Below are 11,689 nucleotides of genomic sequence, written 5' to 3' on the forward strand. Positions count from 1 at the left end.
ATGCATTCGGCTCTGTGACCTGTTAGCCATATAGTAATTAAAAAGAGGGCATCAGGCATGCTTCTTTACCCCAAAGAGAAAAAGAACCTCATTAATATTTAATAACATTAATGGAAACATCACTGGCTGCCCCCAAACTGTGGACTTCTTCATTAACTTCTGCTAAATGTATATTAAAATCTCTCATACTGCCCCCCTCCATCCCAGCTCTGGAGTTCACATAATTTAGACAAACAAGCAGTTTCAGCGGCTGCTCCAGCTTCCTGGGGAAAAGGTGTTTTTCTGTTGAATGGTGAAGTCTGGAGTGACTGTGCCGGAAAGTTTGATTTGCCTCAGGGAAGTATGCTGCCACAGCTTCTGCAAACACACAAGCAGCTTCCTTCAAGAAATGTCACCTCTGTGTCTTTCTTTAGAGGGTTTAGAATTTCTTTAAAAGTTTAGGGGGGAACGTGTCCATTTCTAGGAGCCTGTATGTCCAAATCTCATCCAAAAATCCAGGGAGGAGCCTTAGACAACTAAAGAAGAAATGACAGCTTCAGAAACCAAAAGCCTCTGCATGTCAGAACAGGAAGGGACACTTGTATTCCCTGGGTCCAATCCCCTCCGTTGGTAGATTAGGAAGGAGGAGTAAAGAGAGGAGAAATGACTTGTTAGGGATTGTACATAACTGACAATGGCAGATGGAGATGATAATCGACTCTTGACCCCTGGTTCAGCATTAGTACAATCTCAAGGGGCACCCGTTGCCTCATCAGTAGAGGGCTCCTTGGTTCTCAGGAATGACAATGTCAGTCTCTTGGAGCCAGCCAAGAAGTCATCTGCTGGCCCAGCTCAGGGCTGTGCTACTCTCACCATGCACAGCCCCTCCTAGCCTCACAGACCCCCAGGTTCTCAATTCTCCCATTTGGCACTTGAGATTCCAAGATCAGTGTACCACGGGTGCTTCTGTCTTATTTTAGGAGACAGCACAGCATGTGGGTTTGGGAACAAGCAGAGAGAGGGTTTCTGGTAAGCGCAGAGTGAACAGTCAACAAACAGAAACAACCGTAACAAAAACAATGGGATAATAACATCATTATCATTTAGCTAAGGCATGAACCTAAATACAGCCATAAAGATAATTACATGCAGATCAGTTCAGAAACTGCTTGCAAAAAACAACAATCATGCCTCACATATTTCTGCTAATTCAACCCCATGCTCTCATCTGCCCTTATTCCTCTAGTCATCAAGAACACACGCATATACCTGATTTCCCTAAAGTGCTGCCCATTTTTCTTGTACTTTCTCAGCAGGAAGTCTACACAGCTCTATCACCACCTCCTGCAGGAAACCTTCCATCATTATTCCAGTCCTCAGTGAATTCTCTATTCTGACCTTTTCTACACTTTCTGCGATAATGGAACTGCTTTATATCTATGGTAGCCATGGCCACATATCACAATGGAGCACTTGAAATATGGCTAGTGCAAGTGGAGAACTGAATGTTTACTTTAGCTTTAATATGAATAACCACATGTGACTAGTGGCTATTCTATTGGGCATCTCTGATCTGTGCCATAAAATTCAGCAACTAACTATGCTGTTTATTATTTGCTGTTATGCCTTCTTTGAGTTCAACAACTCTGGTTTATACATTTTTTTTTTTTTTTACTTTTCAATCATGTCTTATCTATAGAAAAATATGCTTGATTATACTCTCTATGCAGAACACTAAAGGTTGAAAGGATTTCAGACATATCTGATTTATATGCTGACACACCGCAAATCTCTTCTGCTTTATCTTCTATATTAGCATTTGATAAACTAACTCTGTGGATCTGGAACCTACTGAACAGGATAGACATTAAAACATACTAAGAATTGGGACTCTGGAATCATAACATTATTATTTTTAGTAAGTTACTTAACCTTTCTGTGTCTCCATTTCTTCATCAATAAAATACCTGTAATAGCCAACTCTCATTCCAGCAGTTGGGTGAGATCAACATAATCCATCTAAAGAACTTAGTACATCGTAGGTGCTCAGCAAGAGTTATTGCTGAGTAAACAGTTGGCTGAGTGAGTAGGAAAAATGACCTCCAGGTGGAAGACCCTCCAGACCAACTGGTTTCTCATTGAACAAGAGTATTTGGGTCTCCCAGAAGGCAATTCATCCCTAAGAGTTGGCCTTTTATGTTACTTTTCTGATACCTGCTGGTCTCTGACAAATTTAAATCTTAGGATTTGTTCCTGGCCCCTCACCAGTGCCAGGGTGGAGGTGGCTCTCTACGGTAAACATGAGGCTGGGAGATTTACAAGGCTATTAAGTAGAAACATTATTATTCATGCAAAATTCATACACGAATAAAACATGCTCTGGATGGAGGCTGAAAGTCAATGGTAGCCCACAAATAAACACTTCTGAGACTCTTTAAAACCTTCTCTCTTTGAGCAGAGGAGGGATGCAGGTGGGTAATGCCCTGCCTCTGTGAATTTAGGCTGCACTCTTTAGCTTTTCTACCAAAACCAAGATAGCTGATCATCCTGCCCAGTCTCCACCCCCAGACCCTACCTGATTAAAGTAGGTTATACCCTCTCCCTGCTCTCTCTGAGAACTGAAAGTTGCTTGAACCAATTGAATGGCTAAGATCTGCTTTGGCTCAGGGAAACAAGTAGGTGGAATACGTATGATTGTCGCTTATACTAACTGAGCTAGGAGTTTCAGATTCCTTAGTTAATAAAAATTCCTGGTAGGAAGGACCATTGAGAAGGTGACAAGGCTATGAAATTGTTGTTATAAACTACTTTCCAGCATAAACATAGAAAAACTATATTTGATGGAAAAACTATATTTTTAACTGATAAATATGCTCACTGAAATTGACTTAAAAACAAAAAGACAATTTTAAACACAGTCCCATTGTCCAAAAAATCACTATAAAAAATAGCAATTTCAGAAATCTAACTGTCTATCCCATACTAAAAAAAAAAACAGTACAAAAATACTTTTTAGGCTATGCAATTCTCTTGCTATTTTTCTCAGATTCTGACCAGTCACTTGTCATCCAGTCTTGTGCATCTGCTTCTCCTAACTCACACTGGTTCTTCTATCTTCTTTTTAACATGAGGTATGATTGGCTATAGAAAGACAAACATAGAATACCTATCCGCCACCCCCAAATTCTATAAAGTCTTCTTGAATACCATAAACCTATTACAATTCTAGTACCAGTGATCAAATATACTTCATTCATAACTGTTTTAGAGTTAATGGAACATTTTATGTTGAACCTCATCAACAGCAGTTAACCTAGGTCATTTGAAGATGAGTTTTAATTTTAGAATAATTAAACTTGGGGATCCTATTTATTCTGAAACAAGAAATCAGTCTAAAATAATTCAGACTTGCTAGATTTCTTGAGAAATAGCATGATGTAGAAGAGAGAGCATGGGATTTAGTTAGGCTTGCATTTGAACCCAGCTCTTTATCTCCTAGTTACAAGAGCTTGGTCAAGTAACTTACATTCCAGATATTCATTTTCTTCATAAACTGTCATAGTAACGATGCTGACATTACAGGGTGTTGGATCCAAGCGGCCCCTCTACCAATGAAAACATGAGAATCACAGAACACCTTGTAAGGACTCCCCTACCCCTGGCCACCTACCCCTGGCTACTTTACTTACAGATGCATTATGAGAATAGTTCCAAAGAAGGGTTCAAAACTATTTTAAGCTATGCCACCAATATTGGAATAAATGGATAACACTCAAAGGTACAAATTTGAAGATAGTGATTATTTGAATGTATAAGCTCTGGCTTACTTGTTAAAAATACTATGGGACCACTTAACCCTGGGGTACAATATTAACAATGGCAGCAGCAACAGATACCATATGGATGCCTACACCATTAGGATAAATGTCTTTTCCACATTAATGATATATATCAATTTATTTATTTCTCCCTAGGATCCAATGAGATCCATGTTCTGTACTTGTACTTCACAGCTGAGGAGATGAAATCAAAGAGATTAAGATATTTTTTCCTAAGGTCAAAAACTATAAATATCAGAGTTGTGATTTTTTTTTTCAGAATAGTAAATGTTAATGGGATTGCTGAAGGGAAAAATATTTATGTTACAATTCTTATTCTTTCTCAATTGTGAGTTTTGCCAACCATGAGTGAGGGACTAATGCAACTCACAGACACAGGCAAAAAAGGAGAAGGACATATGCAAAGACAGTGAGGCTGAACAGAGTGAGCCTGCAGAAGGACATAAAGAAGCCTGATACTCATATTCTGAATATTTAGGTTGACATCAATATGTCATGTGCAATAATTCTGAGTGACTTACTGTATACATTGCTATGACTATTTTTGCTGAATTGTAATTAATAACTGAAAATCATTCTTTCCAAGTGTGAAAATAAATTTTGTTTCCAAAGGATCAAACTTTCCACAGATAAAACATTGCCATTCAAATTTAAATTCCATTTAGCACAACCCATTTGAGTGATTCTTACTAAAGTCAAGCTTTCTTTTTCTCCTATTTATTAAATGTATTGGGGTGACATTGGTTAATCAAATTATGTCCGTTTCAGGTGTACAAATTTATAATACATCATTTATATATTGTATCGGGGTTCACCATCCCAAGTCAAGTCTCCTTCCATCACCATTTATTCCCCTTTAAGCTTTCTAATGCATAAGTTCAGGAATGAAGAGAAGGTAGGAAGCAGTCAAAGTCATCTGTCTGGCTTACAGTTACCAGCTACAGTCATAGTTATACTTGAAAATAACTATGGCTTCCAGTACAAATTACTGTTAAGAAACAGGTTGGATGAAATAGGATGAAATAGGGATGAAGCTGCTGGCTGTGCAGGAGCAGCCATTCTGTGCCCAATTGAATTTATGTTTGTTATTTAACATCAGAAAAGCTCCAATTCAATTGTCATTATCTTGCCCCTTCCATGTATATAGACTCGAACCTGAGCCCTTAGCTTTGTCTTTTAATATGGGATGGCTTAATAAAACATCTAAACTGAGCTTTAGCTTTTGACTGTAATGTGAAGGAAGAATTCATCCAGCTGGGATCAGAGTAATACTCGCCCATTCCCAGAAATGGGTAGATTTTGGCTCTCCTAAAATGAACAACATTCAGAAACATGGTCCTATTATTTATTGCTTATATCACCTAGGCACTGAGGGTGCAACAATGAAGAAAATCTAAAACTCCTACACTCATGGCACTTACATTCTACTGGGGAAGATAGGCAATAATAAAGCCATCACAGAGCATGATCACTCCAAATGACAATTAATACTAAGAAGACAATAATCATGCTGATATTCTAGAGCAGTGATGGCGAACCTTTTGAGCTCGGCGTGTCAGCATTTTGAAAAACCCTAACTTAACTCTGGTGCCATGTCACATATAGAAATTTTTTGATATTTGCAACCATAGTAAAACAAAGATTTATATTTTTGATATTTATTTTATATATTGAAATGCCATTTAACAAAGAAAAATCAACCAAAAAAATGAGTTCACGTGTCACCTCTGACACGCGTGTCATAGGTTCGCCATCACTGTTCTAGAGAGTGCCCAGGTATAGGTAAGATCATATAGCTTCAAAAGGCATTTCTGAGGAGATGATAATTTTACTGAGACATGAGTGACCCAAAGATGCCAATTATGTTGAAATTTGGAAGAAATCCTTGCACATGCTATTTTTTTCTGGTAGAAATAACCCTGGATTAATTCAGGTACAAGAGATGGTAGTGTGACTATAAAACAGTAAACAAGGGAAGAATAGTAAAACATTAAGGCACAATGATAATAGCAGGCCAAATTACATACAACGAAGCAAGCCAAGGAAAAACATTGGATTATATTTTTAGGGTGAAGTGAAGCTGTTCTCAGCACAGGAGTGATAAGGCCTGATTTTTGTTTTTAAAGTATAATATGGTTGCTGCGAGGAAGATAGAGTTTAGGGTGCATGGTGAAACTAGAGAAGGAATTAGTAGACTGAAGAATTCACTCAGCAGAAGACATGGGGTAAGGTGCTTTGAGTTAGAAAGTATTTTGGAAGTAGAGGCTTGCAAGGACTTGCAGCTGTTTGGTTGAGAGAAAGGGGGAAAATCAAGCTCTCCTGGGATTTTGACTTAAGTAACTGAATGGATGTCTGTGTGTTTTATTGAGGCTGGAAAAACTGGACTGGGGTGGAGATTCAAGATGAATTGAAAAACTGCTTCCAACAGTGATAGTTCAGGAAGAGTTCTGCTTTGGCCACAAATAAATTTAAGGGGAGATGGATGTTGAGCAGATGGATGAACACAAATGTCTCCATGCTGGAGGAGAGGGAGGCCCGAGCTGAAGGTAAATACTTGGAAATTCATGAGTCTAATAGGTTAGGTTTCACAGTGTCCTTTGTGGTTGTCAGTGGAGGGAGGAAAGACAGAAATGATGATGAGAGTTCAAATGGAAGAGTGCAATTTCAGCAAACTTGTCTGAAGGTTACTGTCCAAGGCGGTAGCTCTCTGTACTCTGTCAAGTGCCCAGCCCAGCCTCTCTGGTACTTTCCAGTGCAGCTACTCCCTGAAGATAAGTCTCCTTGGACATGCTTCTCTGTGAAAATGCCTCCTTGTGTCCCTCTTCCAGGGACGCAAACTTCCCATCTGGCCCAGGAACTGGGGTAGGTGGGCCTACAGGCCAGTACTTCCTCTCCTAACTCATCTTCCTTCTCTCCCCCCAAACAAGTAAACATCTTGTTGAAAATGGCATTGAGAGGCCAAGGGACTCACCACTCAAAGTCCCAGTCAGCACAGACACAGGGTTCTGAGACCACCGTCCCCGAGGAGTCTCGGCTCAAGGCACACTGAGCTCCTGGCTTGCGTTTCTTGAATATTTTCCTTTCTCCCATGACACAAGGTTCCCCCTTGGAAAGAAAGTCCACAGTGAGAAAGGCAGAAACACACAAAAAAGATGAAGTAAAACAGCTTCTCAACAGGAAGCATTAGGCTTTTCATTCTCTTTTCGGCTCATTCCCAGTAACAGTTTGGGAGTTTCAAGGATAAAAGGGCTGCTCTTTTACTATCATACAGAAGGAAAACTATGCAAGGCTGGCCTATCACTATCCCTCCTCCCAACTTGGCCAGTGATGTTTACTCCATCCTGTTTCTCCTCCATCTCCATAGGGAATTCCAAGACTCCCACCATCCTCACAGACACCCTAATTGCCCAAATGGTTTCAGCAGAAACTCTAGTGGAAAGGATTCCACTTCTGGCATATTTTTCACATCATCTTCAAAGTAAAACTGAGGTTGACCCAAAGATCCCTCTCTATGATAAACCACCCTGCCCAAGTCTTTATTCCTAGCCAAGTTCAAAAAGAACAGAAGTTAATGCAAATTACAAGGATCCAACGGTTCCGAAGAACACAGATGCCTGATTATGCTGTGTATCAATAAACATCTGCTATTGGTAGAGACTCTCACTCCCACCCCTCCCCCTTTCTTACTGGTCCTATTCCTGATGCTCTTGGGCCCTTACTCCAAGCTAGCCTGAGAAATGCTCCTCTCCTCAATAGGAAGGTATAATGATTGAACCTATGGAGGGTCAGTCTCCTACCTGTCTGAGCTTATTTCTCAATGGGTAGAGCTAAAAGCCCAGGTGATCACTGCTCCCTATCACAGTGATCCCAGGGTACAAAATTGTCCCCAATACTATCTAACTCTACTGAACCTGGATATATGGGCTTCACCCCTTCCCCTAAATCCACTTCAATAGAAAGGGCCAGATAGGAATAACAGGGCTCTTAGTAGCTCTTCTTCCTTGTGGTGTACCTGATTGAGCAGGTGCCAGGTCTGGTAGTCTTCCTTGGTGCAGCGCCGGCTGAAGATAGATTTGTAGTCCACTTTCACCAACTGCCACTCAGAGCGAAGGCTGAAGTGGCCAAAAACTCTGTGTTTAGGGAAGGGATGGGAAAGATAAGCAGAGAAATTCTTGAAGTCAGTCACAAATGCACAAAGACTGGGGGGATAGAAGACTGAATTGCACCCTGGCCTTCACTGGTTCTTTCAAAGTATGTTCTTTGAAGGCCATCGAGTAGAAGTCTACTGTATACACAACACCAGTGAAATGCATTCACAGTGGGTTTAAATTACCAATCATTTTTTTAATTGAAAAAGTAATATCTATGCTTTATAGTAAAGAATTAAAATATAGGAAAGTGCAGAGAAGGAAAAATTCAAAGTCCAAAATTCTCCACCAAGAGAGAACTGTTGGTCATTTTTTGACATTCAGCCTTGTATGTCTTTAATTCCAAGCAATGGTATTTTCTTTACTGATGTCCACTGACAAGGACTGTTTCCTCATCTGTAAAGTAGATTGTGTATGTTGGAGTGGGAGGTGGGTTAGTTACTCAAAAGTATGACCTTGCCAATTCCAAAATTTCAACTGAGTATAAGGATATTTATTTGAAATTCCCATTGCTTAATTTATATGAATACCATCCTCCTCCTCCCTTCCTTGAAAAATCACAGGAGTCTCCTAAAAGAAACTCATATTTATGTATAGTAAAATAGCACACCATATGAGTAGATAATCCACACTGACCTTTTCAAAGCTCAGCAGTTGATAGCCCTATAAATATGAATAATCAATCGTTTCTAGAAAAATAGATTGATCATCCATACTCCACTCAGGTGGTATATCTTGTAATTACAATGCAAGACATCCATCACAGTGATGTAAAGGGGAGACCAATATGCCAGGAACTTAAATCAACTGAAATCTTTCAAGGAATTGGATGACTTCCATTTCATTAAGACTTACTCATGCTCCCAGCCCTGGATTTGTATCTCCCCAAGTTCAGGTATTCTGATAGTGACACTGAGAGACTAACTCTCCTCAAGGGACATGTCCTTCTGCCCCCGGAAACACAAGGATGCTTTGGGAGGGGTAGGAGCTGATTAAGATTGCAAAATAGAGAAAGAAATAGAATTGCTGTTTAGATCAAACAACTTAAAATACACTTTAAGAAATGACTTATAGTGATCTAATGGTTCAATATTAAATAAAGGTTTTAGAGCTTTGTCTAAAAGAAAATTAAACAGACTTTGAGGGGGAGACTGAGGGTCTCCTTTAGTAAAACTGTATGGTCTTTGTATGAGTCTTAGCTCAGCCCTGGGAAGTGGAAGCCATGGGGCTAAATATCCTGGGTTGTGAGGCCCATATTTTGTGGAGCAGAGTGAACTTAATTTAAGTATCTTCCTTGGTTCTCTCAGTTCTCTTAGATTCTTGTTATATTTAGTGGTCTTCTAATAATCCAATACATCCATGTCAAGTCTACAACTAAGGTATTTTCACCTTATTAGCTCTCACTCATTTCATGGAGAGATCATGAGTCAGTCCATTTTAAATTTTAACAAAACAGTTAAGTCATCAAAAGTGTATACTTATTTGAAGAGAGGAGAGTTAAGCTGAAAGCTCATTAGGGAAAAGAAAAAAAAACAAGAGTGGAAGGAGACTTTAATGAATGTCTCTTCCCTCTCTATCCAATCTATCTATTCCTGCCATATTCAAACACCACCTCCCCTGTAAGTCATCCCTGATTGGAGGACTCTGAGTAGCAGGTTATCAGTGATGCTAAACATTCTGCCTACTCCAAATAGTTTACAGTTATTTCATGGATCATAAACTACATCATGTCAGATTAATTCCAGCCCTTTCTATGAAAGGATTTCTAGACAGACAGAAGAGGGAAATATGAGGCATATGATTTACCTATCAGCAAGGCACCTGCCATGGTCTGCCACAGCACTCTTGAAAAAAAGATGAAAAAATATGAGCCAGGTGCTAGTAAAATTATGTGGCTGAACAGTTCCTAATTAAGGCATTAAAATCAACCACGAAGGAGGGTGTGAGTAGTCAGCTGCAAGGTTATGCTGTCTGCACCTTCTTGTTCTTCATTTTTATTAATGACTTGAAGACATGAAAATAATGGTCATCGTTGGAAATCACATTTTCGGATGACACAAAGCTGGAAGAAACAGTCAGTACACTTGATGGCAGAATCAGGACCCAAAAAGCTCTTGACAGAATGAGAGACAGGCTGAATTTAATAGCATGTGACACAACAGGATGTAATGTCAAGTTTTCCCTTTGTCAACTACATAAGTATTATATAGATGAAATGGGGCTTGGTGAAACTCAGCTTAAATAATAATAGTGATGATAATAATAACAACAACAATAATAATGAAAGCTTAAGAGTTTTCATGTATAATGAGATTAATATAAGTACACACTTCAGAGAGACCAAAATATTTAAGGTGATCTGAGAATGCATTAATTAATACAAAATTATGTATATTATCTAGAGCAAAAGTGGAAATATCCTGGTCTATGCTACATTACACTAGATCACAGAGAAAATTTGTAGTTTTGGATGTCATCATTCAAGAATGATATAAACTATGTACCTCAATGTGCAGTACACGTGTAAGCTTTGGTGGTAACAGTGGAATTTGAATCTCTTGAAATATTAAGTAAAATATGTGTTCATTGGCATATGTGTTTATATATAGAGAAAGTACATATATTTTATCAGATTTTCAAAGGGGTTCACAGTTCCCAATGTTTAAGAACCACTGAAAAGGAGAGTGATCAAGATTGTGTACTGAAATGAATAGTGGCTCCCTAAGAGAATTGACCTGTAACCTTTAATGAGACCTTATTGGAAAAAGGTCTTTGATTTACAAGTTAAAGATCTCCAGTTGAACTTATCCTGGATTATCAGGATTAGCCTGAAGTCCAATATGACCCAGCAACCCCTCTTCTGGGTATTTAATCAAAAAACTTGAAAATATTTATTTGTAAATATATATATATATATATATATATATATATATATATATATATATATATATATGTTCATTGCAGCATTATGCACTGTGGCTGAGACATGAAAACAAAGTGTCCCTCAACAACTAATTGGATAAAGAAGACGAGGTACATATATTATATGCAATACTGCTCAGTATGAGAAAAGATGAAATACTGTCATTTGTAACAACTTAGATGGATCTTGAGAATATCATGCTGAGCAAAATAAGTCAGATTGGAAAAAGTCAAGGACCATATGATTTCACTCACATATAAAACTGAAAGCAATAAATGAACAAACAAAACTCATAGACATGAATAACAGTATCATGATTACCAGAGGGAAAGAGAGGTAGGAAAGAATCAGTAAAGGGCAAAGGGGATCAAATATATGGTGAAGGAAGTGAAACTGACATTGAATAGTGAACACACAGCATGATATACAGATGATATATTATAGATTGTATACTTGAAACCTTATACCCTCATAATCTTATTAGCCAATGTCACCCCAATACATTTTATTAAAAATAAAAAAATACAAAGAAGAGATCCATGGAGAGAGGAGAAGGCCATGTTCAGACAAAGGCAAAGATTAGATTTCTGAGGCCACAAGTCAAGAAACAGCTGGAGCCAACAGGAAATGGAATATCATAGAACAAGTGATCCCTAGTACACTGACGTGAGTGCAGTCCTGCTGCCAATTTTACCTTGGGCTCTGGCCTCCGGAATTGTGAGAGAATACATTGCCGTTCTTTTATCCACACAATTTATGGAAATTTGTTACAGCAACCTCAAGAAATTAATACCGATGGC

General features: G+C 38.7%; 1 protein-coding gene across 1 annotated transcript in view; it reads right to left on the reverse strand.

The window, feature by feature from the left end:
• Positions 1-11,689, reverse strand: part of SORCS3 (sortilin related VPS10 domain containing receptor 3) — a 514,894-nt gene that overhangs the window by 40,778 nt on the left and 462,427 nt on the right. Inside the window, exons 15-16 of the mRNA XM_036336059.1 lie at positions 7,831-7,948; positions 6,790-6,923 (exon numbers count right to left, since the gene is read on the reverse strand). Of these exons, the coding sequence (XP_036191952.1) occupies positions 6,790-6,923; positions 7,831-7,948 (252 nt within the window). The remainder of the gene's footprint in view (positions 1-6,789; positions 6,924-7,830; positions 7,949-11,689) is intronic.

Source organism: Myotis myotis, unplaced genomic scaffold (genome assembly GCF_014108235.1).
Source record: "Myotis myotis isolate mMyoMyo1 unplaced genomic scaffold, mMyoMyo1.p scaffold_m19_p_15, whole genome shotgun sequence".
Classification (NCBI taxonomy): domain Eukaryota; kingdom Metazoa; phylum Chordata; class Mammalia; order Chiroptera; family Vespertilionidae; genus Myotis; species Myotis myotis.